Source organism: Monomorium pharaonis, chromosome 6 (assembly GCF_013373865.1).
Source record: "Monomorium pharaonis isolate MP-MQ-018 chromosome 6, ASM1337386v2, whole genome shotgun sequence".
In the NCBI taxonomy this organism is placed as follows: domain Eukaryota; kingdom Metazoa; phylum Arthropoda; class Insecta; order Hymenoptera; family Formicidae; genus Monomorium; species Monomorium pharaonis.
Genome location: NC_050472.1, coordinates 4,059,776 through 4,082,275, shown reverse-complemented (window position 1 = coordinate 4,082,275; position 22,500 = coordinate 4,059,776). Strand labels below are relative to the sequence as shown.

Genomic DNA, 22,500 nt, shown 5'->3' with positions numbered 1-22,500 from the left:
CAAGCGCGCGGGAGGATTCCGAGAGGAGATCCGAAAAAGAGAATAAGATCCGTGATTTTCTCCCGGCCCGTTGGATTTATATGTACATACCGGGGCTATAAACGTCACTTCGTCGCGCTCAATTGCTACAGCGGCAAGACGAATTATTCGAGTCGCGCGCGATCTGTCGATAGACCCCGTCCCGGGGTTTACGGACAGGACTAATTTCCAGAGCGGAGAGTGGTAAATCGTAGGCGGTTTGCCCTGGAAAGCGAGCACTTTGTCGCTGTCGTTGTCGTCGTCGTCGTCGTCGTCTTCGTCGAATGAGTTAACGAACAGGTGTTTCTCCCTCGGCCGGCCGGCGCATAAATTGCTCGCTTAGTGACTCGCGGTCCGGTTCATTCAACGGGCGTCGAAACTATTTCCAATCGACATAGTACGCGCGCGTATGTCCGTCTTTGTCCACTTCCCGCGGTCGGTTGTCCCGCGTTATCGCCGTCCAGTTTCCAGCACGGCGGCGGAGTTCGCGCGACAATTCACAATGAGCAGCAATATAATACTACGCGCCCGCGGCGGGGTTTACACCACGAAAATTATTACGCCCGCAAATCCCGCGATGCACGCGATCGGCAACACCTCGCTCACATATTATTTTTTCTATCGAGATGACGTGAAATCGTCACCGCGAAATTGCGGCCCAATTACGCGTTTATCGATTCGCATTCAGCCCTCCTCGATTGCGTTGATTAACTTAATTCGCCCCCGCCGTCGGCGACACAATAAGGCTGCAATAGGGGATAATTAGATAAAAACGCGTCCGACGCGTCTCGCAAAAAGGGAGGCAGCAACGGCCGACGCGTCGTCGTATTAATTGTACATTGGTAGAATTAATTACGTTGTTTTGCCCCGGGCTGATCTTCGCGGTTATTCGCGCATTATGCAATTTACTCGCTTGCAATTTGCGTACCCCTCCTCTTCTTACCCCTTTTGCGATATCGCGATGCGTTTTGTTACCTGCGAGAGATACATCTAAAAGCTGTTCGGCTGTGGTAAATACAATCCCCGTTCGTTTAATTCAGTTGGTTTGTTACGTGAGATCGAGACGCGGATTGATTTCGTCGGGGAGACGGGACCGCATCGCTATATTGGCAAAGTACACAGCGACGTGTGTAGAATGCACCCGCGGAACGTGAACGAGCTGCTGCCTCACAATCAGCGTTAATGAGCGTTTCCAGCGGAAAAGTGGTGCTCTTAAAAGCGGATTTAATTTATCGCCGGAGCTTCTCCTTACTCTCTTACTTTCCCTCCTTCCTCTCTCCGTTTTCTTGTCCCGTTTTCTCTTCTCCAGAGAAAGAAGGGGGAGAGAGAGGGGGGAGAGAGAGAGAGAGAGAGATGTTATTTCCCGCGAGCGACGCTCTCCGTAGTAAATTTGTCCAAATTTACCTACCGACGTTTCAGCAAAACACAGCTCGACTAACGAGGAGAATCTCATCTCTCGAATGATTGTTTTATTCTTCACGTGAATAGAACATCTGTTACGCGCGCGCACGGAATTATATTTTGCCGTGCAAAGCGTCGCCGGTAAAATTGATTAAAAAAATGAATGGAATTATTCCGTATGAAAACGTGGAATCCGTTTTTCTGCATAACGCCATGCGTTTTTACTCTCTCGCGCTCATATATTAAATATATTACCTGTTTTTATATTAAATTCTACTGTACAAATTACGTAAGCATCTGTCGATACTTTAACAGTGTGTTCCTTGGAAATTAAAGTAAATATCCTAAATTAGAAGTGCGAAAGAAATGCGATAAAATTTCAATTATTAATTATAAATTTTAACGATCATATTCGGGAAGTTATCGCAACAATTTCTGAGTTATAAGTAATTAAAGATAATATTATGTAAAGTTCCTACGCTTAAAACCTATATAATATTTAATGAGTATCAGGAGACGACGAATTTTCGCAGGCAATGAATATTTATCGCTTAAATTAATTTTTTTTAATGTGAGCACACTAAGTATTCAATTATTATCGATCAGACGATAGAGAAGTTGATGATAGAGAAGTTTAAATGTCTCTCTCACTAAGATTAATTATTTAGTTCTGCGTTAATTTTACATTTAAAACCTATATTATGACATAGGTATAAACCTAACATTTATTTTAATTTTTATTAAAAAAAAGAAAGTATATATTTTTACAACTTTTTCTTTCTGCACACAATGTTTTATATTCCGAAAGAGAAAGAAATAAAATTGCGTGATTTTAATATATTTATATATGTATAAAGTAGCGAAAGTGATTTTGCGACAATTGATTTTCTAATTATTTCCAGAATACTTTATTAAGTATCATATAATTATTTTGAGCATTATGTATATCATATTTCACATATTACCGAAAAATATATGCTGTTTTTTCAAAAATAATTCTTTCTTTTTAAAATAAACAAATTCTCCTTTTTAAAATAAATAAGCGTGCTAGCCTCGATTACTTTTATCACTTTTTCTTTAATTAAACTTGGATAACGTGTGTTATCGGGTGTTGTACACTTTAAACCCGTAAAAACATTATACTTGAGTATTATCTGCAATACGGCTTTTCGTAGACCCTGAATTCTCATCTTAATTTTTAAATTTTAAGTATTCAATTGATATCGATCAGATAATAGCAGATGATAGAAAAGTTTAAATATCTTTTACTAAAGTTCATTTCTACCAACGGAGATTAACTTTAGTGCCGGTTTAACTTATTCTTTATCTTTTTTTAATTTTGAAAACTAGAATGAAATAATAATTGTGTTAAGCCGAGATTAAAGTTAATCTACGTTGGTCGAAACGGACCTAGGATTAATCCTTCGTTAATAATTTTACATTTAAAAAGGATTATAACACAGATTTCATAAACCTAAAATTTATTCTACTTTTTATTGAAAAAAAGGGAATTTATATATTATCAATATTTTCGATCGATTTCGGGAAGGCAGACTATCGCTCGCCTCGCAAAATTAATTAACGTCTCGGACCTCAATTAATTATCGCGTTCGATCGCGAGAGCGAGAGATTTTCAAAGTATCGGAAACACTTACTTGAAATCCGACGAGAAGCTTGCAAGTTGTTCCCCCTCCTCCGTTGACTCCAGGTCGTTCGTCGTTCCCGGACGACAGAGTCGTCCACCAAAACAGCCGTCCCACGCCGGCCGTTGAGAAACCTAAGGCAAAAAATATTCAGGGTAACGTTATTTTCGTATTATAGCGCCATGTGTACAGCCGGGTCTACAATGAGTCGTTAGTCTCATTTAACTAATCATGTTCGCTTTTCTTCTCTAAGATCAATTGCGATTAGCTAAATTTCATACGATCAACAACTATCGGACTCTTCGTAGACCCGGCCTAAGGCCTGGTCTACAATGGATGTCGTAAGTCGTGTCGTAAGAAATCTAGCCAATCATAGTTGATCTTAGAGAAGAAAAGCGAACATGATTGGTTAAATTTCCTACGATACGACTTACGGCATCCATTGTAGACCAGGCCTAACGTGCAAATATCAGCGGAGGATGAGCGGAGGGCAAGGCGGCTGCCGTTGGCATTTGTTTACACGTAGTACGGTGCGTCCTGCGGCTCCACTCCCCCCCCTCTCCCTCCGCGTCGCCCCGCGCTAACCATTCCGTCGCGACACTCGCCACCGATCTAACACGGTGGTGGCGGGCAGCGTGCCGTTGCTCCGTGTGCGGTGTTTTATTCACGGGACAAATGTTACGGGAGTGTATATCAGGAAGACGCATTGCTCTCTACTAACCTATACTAACCGTCGCCGGTTGTGCGACTCGCCAAGGTGACGCCAAGGTGTGTTGGTCGTCCGTTGCGCAGTTCGCCGGGCGTCCCGCGCGATTCGCGCGCCATAATCCGTCGGAATCGGCGCGAGGGAAGGATGTACGTCTCGTCGTCGGGTGCCCTCGTCCGCCGGCTGACGACCGTCTCCCGCGGGATCCTCGTGCTCCAGGATCGCTCGTCGACGCGATCTCCTTCCGCGTCGGACGCGAAGTGACCACCACGCGAGTCATCGCGAGCGACTCGCGTGACCGAGTGACCGACGAGCGTCGACCTCGTACTCCGGGAGGTTATCCGCGTCTTTCCGCGCACGGAAAGCGAGACGATTCGAATAGTTCTCGCGGAATTTGCGCGCTCGAGTTGCTCGCGGGTGCGTAAATCGTCCTCTCGCAATTCGCCCGGCTTTCGCTCGCTGACGTGACTCGCGTAGTAATTCGCACCGTCTGAAGTTGCCGGTGTGCGTCGGTCTGAAGTTGCTGACGTTCGAATCTCTCTTCCTCTCGGCCGTTGGCGGAACGCGGAGTCATCGCGCCGTGATCAGCACAGGTGAATCTGGCATCCTTCCCTTCCGGGTCCAGCGGCGTCGCGACGCGTCCTGATCAGCGAGCGCGTCTTCGCGCGGTTAACATATGTCGTATCGACTAACGTGTCGAGAGTGTAACGCAAATTTCGTGTTTGATCCTAGAGTGCAAACGCTGTCGAGATACCATGTACGACACGCCGTATCGATACGTAGATTTCACGTCCGAGAAAATGTGCCGTGCGTGACGTCACGCTTTCATGTGCTTTGTGCTTTTCTCGACGTCTTTACATACGTAAGTAACTTAATTCTGAGCTTCAATAGTCGGCAAGAGTTGAACTGCCTGCTGACGTGAGAAATTTAACCTATCAGTATCCAATATGGCGTGAAGTTGTATGCTTAATTTTACGTGCACGCCGTTCCAGGATTAAAACGTCCCTTCCGGGACGTCCGCCGGCTTCGTCGTCGGTTAAGACGCGTGACGTCACGGGCGTCTCGACGCGGTTTTATATACGTGACTATCCCTCTCGCTGCGTTTATGTCTCCGTCTCGGCAATAAAATCCGCGGAATTATCGTCGTGCGGGAGCAGTGCCGTGCAAGAATCGCGCCGGTGGTCGTATCGTCCGATAATCGTATAATTCGCACGCGATCGTAACCGCGTTTCCGCGAGTGAGTGTGCATGTGTCGCCCGATCTGAGGAGAGAAGGAGGAGGAGGGAATGCCTGGCTGGCATCGGGCAACGACGGAGCAACCACGGGGTGAGTAAAATTTATTATACTTATACATACATTATATTATAGTATTATGTTTATCTATATTTGCGGCATTGAATTTATTATTGCGTATTCACTCATAACGATGAAGAGAGTAAGAAATTTTGTAAAGAATTAGGTTCAGAAAGATCTCTCTTGATAATTACATCATTTTATTAAATATTTTTAAAGGGGGAAATTATGTCATAATTTTATTAAGCGATTTTCTTGAAAATTATGTAATAATTCTCCTAAACGCCTTTTTTGAACGTTATATATAATAATTTTATTAAATGTTTTTGTTTTATTATTTTTGTTTTATTAAATGTTTAATTGTTTTATTATATTAAGATATAATAATTTTATTAAAGTTTTTTAGAAATTATTTAATAATTTAATGTACATACACCGAGAGAAAAAAATGCTGGTTTCAAATAAATATTTCTTTGAATAGTACTAATAACATATTTTATAGAAAATCAATATTTATTTAAAACAAGTAATACTTTCTATAATTTAGAAAATATTATTTGTATGAAATAAATATTATTGGTTTTCTATAAAATGTTATTAGTACTATTCAAAGAAATATTTATTTAAATCCAGCATTTTTTTCTCTCAGTGTATTTAATAATTTTTTATTAAATGTAATATATTTTTCGAAAAGAGAGACAAGATATTCAATACGTGCAATAGTTTTTTTGTAATATTAATTATATTGTTAATATAATTTGGATAATGTGTTTTACAGGCTCAACGCAGTTACAACACTCCGTTGCTGCGCATCGTTTGGTGAGCTCAAGTTATCCTACAAAAATGTAATATATTTATACTCATTTTTTAGATAATTTAACATTAATGCCATATTGGTGTAAAAATATGTAAAGATGTATCTAAAGAAAAATGAAATATTGTGTAATATAAATAACAATACATGATATTATATATTAATATAGTAAAATAATGTTATATAAATAAGCAAATAATATGTTTAAAAAATGATTAAAAATTAATTATTTCTTTGTGATTTTAGTAATTATAATTTTATTTCAAATGATAAAATATTAGAAATAACAGAACGAAATATATTTCTTTACTACATATTGCACAATATAAAAACAAAAAAAAATTGTTTGCCAAAGTATCTAAAAAACTTAGCTAGACACAGATCTGAAATATTTATTACACTATTAGAATAATTGGTGTCCAAGTGTCAACAATTGCTCATATTTGCAAAATTGCTTATATTTGAGGGTACTACATAATTATTTTGATAATCCAGCAGAATTATTTTCTGATTTGTATCTAGCTAAATTTTTAGATGCTTCAACAAAATTTTTTTCAGGATACACATATAAGTTAAATTATTTCATGTTATCTTGATCTTTCTACCAATATTTCATTTTTTTTTTCATAGAGCACGAATGATAAGATTTCCACGTTTCAAAATTGTTATCGCTTGTGCTCGTTCGTTAGTCCCGTTGCGTTCAATCCTATGCACGTGGAAAAATGACAAAATTGTTTACAGACGGCTGTACTTTGGTATATTACACTCGGCAAAGCGCTCACGCGCTGACATTAATAAAGCTCATCTCTCATCCGCTCTCGTGCTCCGCGTCCCGCTCTCCCCCTGCCCACCACTCTCCCTCCTATTCTCGTTTTGTAGGAGCTATTGGCGGTATATATATATATATAGAGAGAGATCCGTAGTAGTATCTCCTTCCCTCGAGCAAAAATCCTATTATGACCTGATTCTACCGGCGCCGCCATCTTAAAAAGATAAGAAAATTATGATATAAACCGGTATTGGCGTCGCGGAGAGAGGATATTACGTGTGGGTTACGTGCCGAGTGGCGGTCATATTTATCACTTATTGAATCGACGGGGTGACCAGCAGAAGCCCAATATAATCCTCTCGTGTTGTATGTATGTGGTGTAAGACTGTCGTCACTCTGAAACGGCCGGCCGTTCACCCCAACGTGACGGTATTTTAACGAAAGTATTTTAATATCGATCAACGAAGAAATATTTTAATTCGCCTTTAAACAAATTATTTTCCATTTATTTATTAAGCTGGAAACTTTTCATTTCTCAACTTTATTGTGTGAACGATCGAAGAATTGTTCGCAAAAATATTCCGAGATTTTCCACGTGAGATGCGGTTTTTTTTATTAAGAAAGCTTCCGCGCGGTTAAACAAGCGTACACACAGAGCGGCGCGAGACGCACGAAGTCCATTCGAGATAAGTTTATGCGCGTATTTAAGCGGCCGAAGTTTCTTTCTTCTCGAGGACTGTACTCTAAATGCATATAACCGTTCAATTTTTACCTCGCGCCGTAAAGTCCCGACTGAACTTGATTTAAGTACTTTTATTGTTCGGCGCGCGATAGAGGAGGAAGGGGGAGGGGGATGTCGCGGCCGCTTATGATCGTCGAGGGTGGACGATTTTATCGGCGAAATTCAATTACGGGGCACCGGTCTAATCGCGGGGAAGGTATCTCTGATCATTCTCCAACTTATGCCAATATTATTAAGTCTTTTACCGCCGGGCGGGAAACTTGATCTGCATTTTACAAATAATTTTTATCTCACAGAAATTCCTTCGATGGGAATCTTGCCTTGGGAAATGTTGGTAGATAAATTATCTATATTTATTAGTGATATTATTATGATCTGGCGATTGCACTTTCGAAAAATTTCGCGCGTTTTAACAAGATAGTCCTGCGGGCCAGATAATTTTATGGATAGCTTATCGGCTAAGAAGCGGCTAAATTAATCCGCGAAACCGCACGCGCGAATGGTAAAGGTTTTTGCTCGCGGATACCAAAGGTCAAGGAGCGAGTCTGAGTCTCAGTACATATGTGTCTTTTTAAAATAATCCGTCGCATCCGAATGGCCGAGTGATATATGGACCGCGGACATTCTTAGACTCTTATATATGGAATAGTTGGTCGACGACTAAATCCGCAAAGTAGAACCTAAAAATAAAAACATACGTGAGGATGGGGCGATCTCGTAGTCAATTTCCAGATGGGATGACAATAGCCGCGAATCGATTTTAGAATATTTTCACTGAGTTATTCCTAAGTTTATTCTAGAGTCTCTTCCAACGTCTTCACCGACGGATTAGCTATTAAATCCTGTCCTCGAAAGAGCCAGGGATCTCAAAATAATCGCATAATTAGGAAATTTTTAATAAGTAACGTGTTAAGGTAATTAGATTATTATTGATATGATATACAATAAAATATTAATTAATATCTACGAAATATGAAGAATGCCTGTGTACATGATGTATACAACACTTACTGTTTTGCAGTTAATTTATTAATAATCTCTTTTTCTCTCTTACTCTTATCAAACTTAGATGATAGTTACTGAGCTTTAGTGAGAAATAGTTTTATAATTAAATATTTAGTTAATATAATCAAATATTTAGTAATATTTAGCAACCGATTTGTTACTATTATTAGATTTACTATTAATATAATTACTAAATATTACTAAGTGTATTGGTTATATTAATCAAACATTTAATTAAATTATTTTATCAAAGGCTGATTATTACTAGTAAATTCCTTTTTTTTTTTTTTGTAAAAGTTAAACAACAGTATTTTTTTCGCGTTTGATAACGGATTTATCCATGCAATTTCCGCAGAATGCAATCGCGAATTTTTTGATAAGCAAATGTTAACACATTGGGTCGTGCGTGGGACGTTGTCAGATACATCGAATGCGTCAAAATGTGTGGCTATGAGCGCTTCAACAAAGTTATACATTGCACATTAAAGGATCGTTCTGCAATGTTTCTATCAAAAAGATTCCGTGTCTAAGGAGAATTGTTTTGTGTCATGAAATTGCAGCTTTTTCGCTATTTGTATAATCTGTTTTAATTCGACTTAATAATGGATTGACTAATTTTGAGCATATCTCTCGACATGCATCACGACGATTCGTGTGTTATCGAATTTGAAATGCATTAACAACTTTCTTTTTTTTTTTTTTTCCGTTATTGATTGTAATAAGGTGAAACTCTCTCCTCGTTACGGCTATACTTCGTGACTGATAAGAATTGCCGTAATTGATTAGAAATAGATTAGAAAAGTATAATACACACACATATAGAGCTGGAGGTAAACAGTGTGAAAATTAATAACAGGCTTTTAAAACAGATTAAACGTTACGTACAATCAAATAATGTTGCACGTACCGTACAATTAAGCATGCCGCTTAGAATAGCGTAGAAATTAACTTAATTCTTTTTATTTCGAATACAAAATTTTATATTATTAGTTTTACATTAACCTTTCGAATTATTGTTTCTCTATTTTGTATCGAAATTGATATTAGTCGATAGATATGTTAATTATTATGCCTTTTTTAAAATTATATTTTTTAACACCTTGTTTATAAAATTTATTAATACTTTTATGATTATAATTTATTATTATAAAAATTGATATTGTCACCGATCGGGCCATTTGTAGGCACATATTATGCTGTCGAAATCAGCACGGTCGGAAAGAGAGAAAACAGCAGTTTCCGTGGAATATGTGTTTAACTTCTTAAACAGGAAACGTGCGGTGCACGATAGTTCGTTCCATTTCAAAGGCTCACACTTGGAGTTTTACTCACTGCAAACTACTTCATTACAGCCTCGGGATTATAGCTCGCTGTGTTCACATAATTTTCTCGAAACGCATTCCCCAGCGGCTTATCGTTCCCGTTTCATCGCGGACCGTTATAATTATCATGAAAATCCTAGTTTTCGACGTCCCTCGCCGAAAATCGTCTCTCTCTCTCTCTCTCTCTCTCTCTCTCTCTCTCTCTCTCTCTCCCCTTCTCTTACTTGGTGTAGATGAAAAACATTTCTGCGATTTCCACGACACGCTTGTTGATTGTTCGGATTACAAGTTTGCCCAGCTCAGCGATCCGTTTACTGCTCCCTTCAAAAAGTAGACAAAAGTTGTCGGTTTGTTTAATGAAGCTCGTTGTGCCGCCCGTATACGCCTTCGGCTGTTTCGAGGAAATGGAGGGGAAGAAACCCGATGTTAACGGGACTTTCGATCAAAAAAGACCTCGTGAACATCGCGGAGTTCCATCTTTCTCCCTAATCTCGTTCCGATTTTGCGGAGTATTTACCACTCGTCGCGAATTAGTTTTGTAGTGAAAAGCGATTATTGAGATATATTATTGGAAATGTCTCACAAGCACGAAATTTATTACGTGATGCTTTAATTTAAAAAAAATTAGGAAAAATATCGAGAATACGGAGTAATAAACTCTGTCACATTAACACACTATTATTTTTAGTTTTAAATTAACATTTTCTTTTTGTTATACAAAATTACTTTAATTTTAACATTGATACAATTATTTTTACACTAATACAAAAGGCTAGGTTACATTAAGTAATATATTCTAACATATTTTTATTTTTTTTGGTATACTTTTTAAATTTTATTACATATTCTGCAATCACATTTTAGAACATGACTATATGCAATTATATGTAAAATATAATTGATATCATGAATATAATACTTTATAAGTTGATCAACAGACAAGTTTGGCCACGATGTTCTTAATTGAGATTATCTTGTTGCAAATAATTGGATCTATTTTCCGATCTATCGATCTACGATCAAAGCGATGTCTGATATCCGTTGCAGAAACAAATATATCTTTCGTAGATATGGTTAACATTGTGGTTTCTCTTGTAACTGTCATGCAAATAGTAGAACAGACGCGTTGTAATCGTCCTATCGGTAATCGATTGTTGCACCTGCCTACAGTTTGATAAGCTTCAACCAGGTAACACGCAAAATGTTCTCTCACGGTCTTGTAAGCACATATAAATATTTGATAATTTCTGATTAATTTATAAAAGTAATTTCAAATTAAACTATATTATTACTTTTGTAATACAATTATGTGTATGCAAGTAAAAAATTTTACACACACACACACTTATTTTTTTACTTATACATGCATTTAAAAGATATGTATTTAAAAGATTCAAAATAGTAAAAATAATACAAAATTTGTAAAGACAACGCAGCTCATTAAAACAGAAAAGAAGTAAAAATGATTTAAAAAACATATAAGAGTATATATATTGTAATTCTTTACGTGGCGTATAAAAGAAATATGTAATATAAAAAATAAATTATATCGTCACCTATTAAAATGATTATGGAACGTTAAAGGAATAATATATGTTTGTTACAAAATATATCATTAATATTGATACTTCTTGTTACTTAGATTCATTATTCAAAATGCTAACACATTTGAATTTGATATTTGAAATTTGTCGACGTTAGTAGATTAAATATATGGGATAGTCATTTCACACTATGCATACTTAGTGTGAAAGATGATGAGTTACGTCACTTGATATATTCACTGATTGCGAGTGGCTTGAGAACATTTTTCTTTTGATATTCATGGTGGACAGACGCGATGAAATAAGTTTATTTGAATATAAAGAAGTACTTCTAAACGGATCGTAAGAAATAAGCAAAGAATTAAGTGCGATCTACAATATTGTAAAGATTGCAATATCTGTTACGACAGCCAATCAGAAGCAATAGTAGCAAGATGGGCATGAAAATAATAGTGAGTAAATGAAAATCATATCAATAAAGAATTAGCACTAGAAAATTATTTGTATATGTGTAAAAATGTGATTTTGAAAAGTATCAAATTAAGAAATTTTTTTTTGCTTTGATGAAAATTTTGTAGCTTGCGATTATTATTCGTGATTATTATAAAATATTTGTTTAAGCGATATTTAAATATAATATAATGGAAATGATTATATAATTGAACTAGCACAGTATGTTAAATTAATATTTTATGATAAATTAGCTGTAAAATTTTTTCCTATCTAAAATATATAGTAGTATTTTTTGTAATGTTTAGCTAACAAAAATTCTTGTTGAATTAATTGGAAATCTGGTAAGATTAACTAGAAATCTGAACCGTTAGTTCAATTTCAGTTAATTCAACAAGACTTTTTCAGTGTAATTCAATTCTAATTTTAATTTGAATTAAAAAAATATATATAAATAATTTACAATTTTAATGAATAACACACATATTTTTGCAGATATGTTTTGTAAGTTTCCTTGTAATTCGGCATGTTTTGACTTCGAAAGCAGAAATAAATATTGCAGACAATTCTAATGATTATGATAATAAGGTATGACAAAATCATAATTATTAATGATATATGAAACATATAATGATTATTGCCTTTCTAATTTATCGTATTCAAAATTTTTATGGATTTATCCTCTAAAGCATAGAATATATTACTGAATATTCTGTAAAAGAAAATCACTACTGATATAAATCTCTTAAAATGACCTTTTATTTTTTAGACATAAATTTGTTTACGTTTTGTGTATAACAAGTGTAAAAAACAAATTAAGAAATTATTGCGAAATTTATATACAAAATTACAACTTATTACATAAAAATTTGCAACTATTATAGTTGGTCTCAAAATTACCCACTATTATAATTGTAATTTTACAAAAATTTTTTACAGTGTACTTTGTATTCATAATTTTGCTTTTTTATCATTTTTTAAAAATATTTTTGCAGACAAGACACATTGACGTAACTTGGTACGGCTTTATACTTATTGCGGGCATAATAACAGGTGCAATATGGTCAAATGATCTAAGACAATTATACAATCGATGCGCTAATTTAACATTTATATTGTTTGTGATTATGGCTTATATAATTTATTTACTCCGAAAAAATAATTTGGAACTGCAACAAAAATATAAAAATTAATTGAGGTATAAATGATTAGAAAATAATGTAATATGTAGGATGTATCTAAGAATCTAAGAGATCATCAATTATAAAGAAACTATGAAATAATCATATTGTTTCAAATCATTTTACTATACCTACATACATAGTAATTCCATTCTTTTATCATTTTTTAAATAATTTCAACAATTTTATTTTGTGCAGAAATCTATTGTTTACTTTTTAATCAAGATTATTTTTGAACAAATTAATGCGTTTATTATTCCGATAAAATTATAAATCTATCACAATGCACTATAACAATAATTGTTAATCTAAAAAAATATAATTAAAAAGTTTTCTATAAACAGTTAGCTACCTTATGTTTTTTAAAAACAGAGAAACTAAATTCTAAAGATACATAGGAACAATCAATTTGTCCAATCGAATCTATTATTTAATTGTCTCGCTCTTTGGCTACAATACGATATATTTATCGACTTCCCACATGACGTGATCACGACCTTAGCCGGAACCGCCCAATTAATTTCATCAAGCTCGCGCGTTAGGCGTCGTAATTTTTATGGAAGCGTATCGATTAAGTCAACCTGGCCACGATAAGGGAGACTGGATATAATTCAGACGTTAGAGCTTTATGTGAGTCGAAAGTGAGTAGAAAAACAAGTTTTATCATGATCGGCGGAACGTAAGATCGTGCACGAGCAAGCTCACCCTTTTCGGCGGTCTACCAAAATAAATCACTCGATTGAAAATCGATTTATTGAATCGATTTATTTGAGATCGGTAATTTATTTAAGATAGTGTTGCACTTTTTTGACTACGTTTGTCTAATTTTCATTTATCATATTATTATTTATTGTTATAGTAATAGTGAAAAATTACATAGATATGCGAATTGAGTTTGAATTTAATTCCATGGTGGTTACAATTATTGAGAAAATGTTTTAATTATATCAAGAAGTTGTACCAACAATTGAAAGTTGATTAAATTTCCGTTAATTTTTTTTACAATCTTATTTTGAAGAGTAATGATCACATATTGATTCCAAGTTATTTGAACAAAAACCACACCTGAATAAACCGAGCCAAGCTAATTGCGATGTATATCGCGCCCATAGAGATCAAAGTACATTAGAGAGGTTCGTCAACCTCTCGTCTAATCAACGATGGACATACGAACGATTGTTTGTTAGGTGAGGCTCTCGCTTGATTGCCCGATCTAGTTAGAGACGGACGAGCGGGCGGGATATCGCGCAGGGACTTCGATTAAACTGTTGGATGCGCCTTCGTCCGCACAGGACGCGACGTCCTTTCGGAGCGGAGCGCATGCCAGAGGGGGGATCCAGGATCTCTTCAATCTCGGGAGAATTACGCGAAATTCTCGCCACGACTAACACTGCTTTAACTTGCCTGTTTATGAGCATTTACTTCCTTTGAATCTTTCACTCTCACTATGAGGAATGAGCGAGAGAACTCGTTTCGTTGGTTCGAGACTCTCAAAAATTTTTTTACCTGTCCTTAAGTAACGTCTTAATCTCGTTTACGAGGTTTAATAACGTTAACAGGCGTGCGATATAACATACATATTCCCTACGAGATATTTACAGCTGACATTAACTTTAAATGATATTAAATAAAACGAGTAAATATACCTTTATATTAATAAGTAAAGTAAGAAGATTTAATGTTTGTTTTTGTAAAGAAAATTTTATTCGTGACGTAAAATTTAAGGTGTTTTATAGAAATTAATTAAATCAAATTAGATTGATTATAATTCATAGTACTTTTTATTTTTAAAAACTTTTAAATTGAAGGACATACCTTTTTGGGTAATCAAAATGACCATCTGTTGCATAAACGCGGTTTATCGCAATTTTATCTTACGTATATGAGATCCTTGAGGCAAGGAAACCATGTGAGAAACGTTTCTGTTAACATGGGTGATAAAGCGTCAAATTCTGTCGATGTTTCGTTCGATGCGATAATCTGGGATTAATGATATAAGCAGGACATTCACGTCGAGAATCATAAAGGCGACATTAAGCTCACGAGCCGTCCCTAAGTCACGCTAAGTCAACGTAGCCCGACGAGCTAAATTCCGGTTAACCGCGCGACAAATCAAGATCCAGATCGTATAAAATGACGAGGATGTTAAGTACGACGAAGACGTAGTTGAACGGATTTACAAGCGATTTCAATCCCTAAAAACCTAGCTGCTCCATAATTTCAAGGGACGTGGGGGAAGGGGCCTCGTAATGGAGTAGAATGCGAAATAATTGAATCCGGAAACCAGTCGCGCGAAACGCTAATGCGTCACGCTAAATTATCGCGTTAGCTTACAGTTAACCCTTGCCAAGTACAAGCTTTTCGAAAAATTATTCGCAGCACATTACTCGCCAGAGTATTCCGTTGGATTATTTATTTGCACGTTTCCAAGAATTTTGAATTGTTTTCTGTGTATTACGTTACAATTAATTATATTCGAAAGAGAGCAAATTAAAAGCAAAAGTCTAAATATGGTTTTGTCTGTAGATCATATTATCGCGATTTAGAGAAATTATTAAGTTACGTCTCGGCTGTATTTTCCAACGCGCCGGATGTCATTATCACGGTCGCGGCTATTCGGTTTTATCGGCGAGACGCTTTTTCACGCTTTCTATATAGTGCCTCTCTTTCTACGTGCAAAGTCAAATGGAGGTTTACGGCCCGGGATTTTACTTTAACGTTGCGCGCACGAGACTACGGTGTCGGGATTTCGCTGTCGGGATAGCGCGTTATCACTTATCGGCGCCGTCGTTACCGTCGATTTTCCTTCGCCGATATGATTGAACACGTGCCGTCACGGATCGGATTTCTGCGGCCGGAAGGATATCAAAGGTGTATGCGTTATGGCCGCCGCTGGTAATATGATTTTTATGGGATTCGCGGCGCGCCGAATCCCACCGAATGCGCGCCACGTCTGATCTCTGATGTCTAGCAAAATCAGATAGTCACTATAATCATTAGAACTGAATTCGGTATTTATCTTTGAACATTTTTACACTGTTATATTTCGCAAAAGTATTTTTGTTATTAATATTGCAATGCATGTATATGTCCAGGCATTTTTTTTTGTAAAATAGGAATTTAAAATAACTTACAGTAAATGTTTTTTATTGTTGGTGAAATATGAAATTAAAATGAATTATTTGAAAGATGCCCGTATTTTTTTTTAATTCTGCATACCTGGAGCGTATGGAATTTCATTCGAACGAATGGAATCAGTTTTGAATTTAAAAAAAAAATTTAAAAAATATGGGTTTCGTACGAGCGATGAATTTGATCACAACTGCCGATGTTCCGCGGCAATTTCGTGATCTCTCGAGAGCGCGGAATCGCCATTTCAGCGAGGATAAAATCCACGAGCGAAAGTTTTGCGCGCCGACGGAACTTCTCTCGCGCGGAAATTGCCGCCGCGCCATTTGCGTGCGGAAATCGATTTGCGGCAGGATAAACCACGATAAAGCGTCCCTCTCTTTGCTTTCTCTACATTCCGTCCTGGTCGTCCCGTCGTCGGAAAAATATTTCTAATTCCGACTCTGTTGTCTCTAAGAGAGACTTCCTTAATTCACGGCTGTACGACAGACTCCTCTGTCTGACTTCGGATACAAAATCTCGTCGTTGATTGAATAATCGAGAGAAAGAGACACCGGGTGTCGTCAATTTGTATGAATAACATAACGTAACGTAAAAACAAATTTTGAATATGAAGTCATGAAATTGATACATGTCGATACATTTTATTAAAAATATATTAATTTAAAAATGGCATTGATAAAGAATGGCATTGATGCGGGAGCGTAAAAAATTTGCGAGGTGCACGATTCGTATTGTAACGCAGCAGCAACAAACAGAAGGTACCATTTATCTCGAACAGTCGCGGATATTATTGACGTTCAACAATTTTACGTGGCGTAAAAACTTTACATTTTTGGAACGGCGCACAATTCTATTTGTTGCAATCTAAGCAGATTTAAAACGATCTTTTGATAGACCGCTGCGTTCAAGATTTAATGACGGTTTCGATCGTACAAATCTTTTATGCGAGAATAAAAATAATATAAATCGAATTTTAAAATAGAAGTAAGAATAATAATTTTACTATTATTGAAACAATAGCGACTTATATCGTTATATTCTCGATTCACGACTGTTTGTACATCGAGCTGACAAATTTAACGACCCCGACCGTCGTTTTTCCGTTTCGATTATCGCGCACGGCACTTGATCTATATATATTGCATTTTTCATTGCATTTATACGTTTGTTTTCGCTTTACAGTCATTCACAGTGCATTCGCAGTGAATGCGCATTATAGAGACAAAGAGAGAGAGAGAGACGTGACACGGCTTCTCGTCGAAAGAACGAGTCGATCGCAAATCGCGATGCGCTAATTATTTTCGTCGTTATTATCACGGCATAATAATTATCCGCATCCCTCGTACTTCAGCGGTCGATGGCGATCTGGTGCACGTGCACCAGATGATATGACGACCCCAGTGTTCCGTGGTGCAGTTTCGCCCTGTCGCGGCCAGATATTCTCGCTTCTGCTCTCTACTCTCTCCTCTCTTCTCTCTTCTCTCTCGTCTCTCTCTCTCTCTCTCTCTCTCTCTCTCTCTCTCTCTCTCTCTCTCTCTCTCTCTCTCTCTCTCTCTCTCTCTCTTGCGTTTGCATACATATGCACGGTGTGTAAGCGGCGGGTCACTTAATAGTTTATTGTTCGACGTATAATTACAGAAGTCCCTGCATCTCGTTTCCTCTTTCTTCGCGAGCATAACACGGTTTTTTCAAACGCCCATTTGTTTGCGATTGATTACAATGTGCAAAATCCCTGATGCGATAACAACATAGATCCATGTTACTTGTAAAATTCAATGTTTTAAGTATTTTATTAGACCCCGAAAGTCTTTTTTTTCTAGCAATTTGATAAGAGGATTGTTGATCTTATTATTTAATATATATTGCGTACGGTTCTATAAAAAGAAAAAACTTAAAAAAAATTTTTAATTTATTAACAGATTTGATTTTTAGACAAACTTCTAGTAAATTATATCTATGCAGGCTTTAATTTGATTTATTTTTAATTTTTGGATTTTTAAATTTGTTTATTTTTAGCTATTTAGTTATTTAATTTTTTACATTTTTAGATTTTAGAATAAATTCTCCTTTTGACCCAATAATCGAGAATGAATGAAATAGAAAAAAATTATAGGTTTTATTTGTGTTTTTTAGTTGAATTTTTTAATTTGTACATCTTCGAGTACAAAGATTAATCCTGTTTTTTTTTTGCTGTATTCGCGAACTTACCGTTTTGCCCAGACTGAGTTTTTCATACTTTCTCGTGTTCTACGATTCTGAATTTTGCGTAGGTCCCTCTTTCTGTATCCGGAAACTGCCAGCGTTTTCAGCAGCGATGACGAGGGTACTCTCGGTGAAAAATGCGGGAAACGCGCGTTACGTCTCTAGGGGGCGAGGCATTATTCATTCGAACGTGTCACCGGAATTGATATTGTCATCATTTTGCATACCGTCGAATTACCATCGAAATGATGCGTATGGAGTTGCAGCTCCTGTCGCATGCAGACGTCAACCATTTCTCTCTCCCCTCCTCTCTCTCTCTCTCTCTCTCTCTCTTTCTCTTGCTCTCTCTCATATGTGTGTGCATGTGCAATGATAACGGCCAGGGGGTTTATATGCGCACATAGGCAAACATTGACGTTCCCTCGTATAATCTTGTATAGCAATTCAATGTCAGGTTTCAATCGCGATATTGTTATTCGAGCCGTGGCACACATCGCTTACGGATAATAAATTATCAGCGGCTATAATAATTCGATGCAAATTTCGAGTGACAACGCAATAATTGTATCGCCAAAAAAGATTTCAGTAAACAGGCATTCGATTACGGGACCGCGGTACTTAATAGAATTGCTATTTTCTTCAGTAAATCTCCTGTCACAAGATATGGACAGTGTATTTGTCTTACGGAGGTAGACCGTGCCATTACCCGGAATGTAACGTTATCCCGCATATATCGTTCGTGATGAATCACATCTGGAAAAGTATCCATCTTCCGATAACATAGTACCGCGAATGAAGGGCCCGAGGATGAAGGGTCACGCACGCGGGCTGCGCCGTAAATTCCCATCGCCGCAAATCCCGGCGAATTTCTCCTCTCTCTCTCTCTCTCGTCGGAGTGGAGGATTACACGTGTCGTGAACACGCGTAAGTGAATCCGCGAAAAAGTCACACGGACGGTGTCCTCGTCCTCGTTCTCGTCATCGTCGTCGTTGTCGAAACGACGACGCCTGCCACTGTTAGCCTCCCCCCTCCCTCCCCCTCCCCCACGAGTTAGCGAGTTGCGGTTGCATTGCCGATGCATATATGCAATTGCGGCCTGTCGCTCGCAGACGGCGAGCCACTTCTCATCCTCACGCTCGGCCGCGTGTTCGCGTGTGCACGTATGCACGGGGCACGCGAGTGTGCCGGCGGGCGTCCGTCCATTCCTGATCCGGACTGGCTCTCCCCTGGTTCGGGATGATGTAAGGGGGCGGGGGCGAACACTTCGGATATTTGGCAACGAGCCGCGGCTACGGATGTGACCCGAGTGTATATGTGTGTGTGTGTGTGTGTGTCTATATTTACCTCGATAAACCTGATATTCTCCTGGGGACAATTCGTACCCGGCGCCTCGTAGCACGTGTCGTTTCTTCGCCAGAGTCATAAATACAAAATCCCGAGGAGGAGAATCGCATCGTCCGGCGAGAAGGACCCTCGAAGCGAACTCGACGCGCGAGAATCACCTTTGAGATTAAATCAAGCGTTAGAGAAAATAGGAATAAATTTATGCGCGAGACAAAATATACAGCGCGCCGGATGATATTAATCATTCGCCTTCTTTCCGGGCGCGCGCACATCTTTCTCCCCTCCCCCCCCCTTGGTTAAAAAATGCAAATTTGTATAAATAAGTAATTAGATTAATACGTCGATCCCTATCTCCTAGGAAAGATTAACGTTCGACGCGAAAGCAGCACGCTCGACGTTATTTATTAAGACGCTTAATCTACCCGACGGTTATCGCTTATTAATGTTCTTAGAGACTGTTTCGTGACTGTATAAAGTTCATTCACGAAACGTTCGACGATGGCTTATCCTCGTTATGGCAGTCTCGTTGCACCCCTGTCGATGGAGCTTCTTTCTCTCCCTTCGCGCTGTTCTAAATTTCCTCGAGGGATATCTCGTGCACTCAATTATTCATCGGTGGCGCCGTATCGTTTCGAGCCGAAAGTACTTTCTTATAAAGTGTTTGTCGTGTGTAAAATCGTCCCTTTCGCGGTACAACCCCCTTCCGCACGTATTGTATGCGTTTGGAGGGATGAATCTCGCGTGTGGACCTTTCAGTCGTATACATCCAAGGCGATAAAAACGGTCGACTATGTAGTATCGAGAGGATATCCGATAGAGGGGTGTTCTCGTTTAATTTACCTTCTTTTTTATGTCGCCGTTAGATTTATGGGCCGACCAGCGGCGTGAAACATTTATCGACGCAGAAATACGGCAATTTTCGGCAAAGGTATGCGATTCTCGCCTCTACAAAGTGCAGCCGCAGATAGAAACACTCGTTTGAGAGAAAATCCGGTGATTTCCGGACAATTTAAGGTCGTGTTCAAGTCTAGAGCGCGAAAAAGTGACCTATTTTTGATAATTTAAGAAAAACTTGCATCTTTTATGCTTTTTTTTACTCGTGTTTTCAATAAATAATTACAATTTTCAGTATGGCAAAATGTTTATTAATTTTTATGCTATGTAATTTTAAAAATCAATACTTTAAATCAGTTTCTTAGAAATTTAATACTAAAGTTAAAAAAATGTGTTTTATTTAAATTTACATAATATGAAAACAAACACACTTAGTCGGTCTAAAAGTAGGTATTTACTAAATATATACAAGTAGATGTATAACAGAATGAAAAAACAGTCTCTTTCTAAAATTTTTCAAAAACAAGCAATTTTTCTTCTTTTCGCGCTGTAGACTGGAATATCTTCTTAATATAAATTAAGGGGTCATGGGTCCTCAAGTTTATAAATCTTCTAAATTTTCTTGTATCTCTGGTATTTTATTATGGGACTATTAATTGAGAAATATTACCGTATTTCAATTATATTATACTTTTGTATCTACTTCGAATTCTTTTGACGTGTCTGTTGATTTTTTAAAATAGTATTTAAACAAATATTACTATTTCTCGAATCCCCCGTCTTATAATTTCTTCTACGGAAACTATGTAGGTCTCTCTCAAGAAGTTACAGAGAAAAGAGTGCCTCGCGAACGTTACAAAGGGCCGCAATTTATATCGCGCATTTAGGAAACGGCCTTTCAACGAAACGGAAACGACAGCCGCCTGTTTGAGATATTAATGTGTAATTAGTGCGCCATTTGTCAACTTTCTCGCTGTTGCGGAAGCGTGACAACATGGCCGGCTGCAAATTGTTCGTTGATTTGGCGTCAGTTTCGTCAGTGCGTTTCGTCGGCGCAAATTGCGCGGAACCGTGAGCGTGTAACAGGCGCATGTAACACGGCGATAAAAGTCACGATGACGCTACCCGTGATTACTTTGACCCCGAAATCGAAACTGCTCGCTCCACTCTCTCTCTTTCTCTCTCTCTCTCTCTCTCTCTACAGTATACGCGTTTCGTTACAAGTTAAAATTGAAGCAACTTTATTCATCTCTGAAATTTAATAACGTTGATTCAATCTCAATAGTAGTAAATACTTCTATAACTTATGTATAATATGGTTAAAGTGAATGTGGAGAATTAATTTTGCCGTGAGAAAGATAAAATTTCCCACTGACGCGTAAGATGAAGAAAAATTGTTTGAATAAGATGAAAATCTGATACCACAAATTTTCCAATTTCTAGATATAATGTCGACTGTAATACTTGTCGAGACCAAAAGAGAGCTTGTCATTGTTATCGAGATCACGCGAATAGATGCTACTCCGATCCTATCGCTGTCAATGAAGACAAACCACGTCTTAGGAGCGATCGATTTTCCAATTTGATATTTCGATTTCGGTTTATTAAATTTTGACGAGTGGTATCAATTCCTTTCTACCGACGGTTCTTCCATTCTGTATACCGTATCGGAAAATTATTATTGACGACAGTATTCCATGTGAGTATTACGGTAATCGGAACAGCCGGGAATCCGTGTCGCCTGCGAAGAGTCGTAAGTCTTGTTAGCGTTTGCTTTCACAGTTCTTTTCTCTTTTCTCGAATCTGTCGTAAATCCCGCTTCAGTCCGTAGCCCCGTGCTCCGTGCCACCCCTTGGCACATCTCCGCGCATCGGCGCTCATAAATCAAGGTTGAGCCGAGGGTAAAGTTAATAGGGACGAAGTTTGACATTAATCCAATCCGACGGTAGCCGGTGCGAAAAGTTGCAACGAAAACGGGAGACTCCCGCGAAAAACACATCACGCGCGAGCGTATTAATACGCTTTTGTCGGTAAATTTACTCGAAAATCGCGGAACGCCGCTATTTGACAAATGGATCAATTTGTCACGGCTCGCGCGAA

General features: G+C 37.7%; 2 protein-coding genes across 2 annotated transcripts in view; both read left to right on the top strand.

Annotated features, from left to right (window-relative positions):
* Nucleotides 1-22,500, top strand: part of LOC105837925 — a 93,168-nt gene that overhangs the window by 3,674 nt on the left and 66,994 nt on the right. The window lies entirely within an intron of this gene.
* Nucleotides 11,242-13,195, top strand: LOC114254396. Its single transcript, XM_036288689.1, has 3 exons — nt 11,242-11,709; nt 12,203-12,295; nt 12,703-13,195. The coding sequence occupies exons 1-3, from the start codon at nt 11,692-11,694 to the stop codon at nt 12,898-12,900; spliced, it is 309 nt and encodes a 102-aa protein (XP_036144582.1). The 5' UTR covers nt 11,242-11,691; the 3' UTR covers nt 12,901-13,195.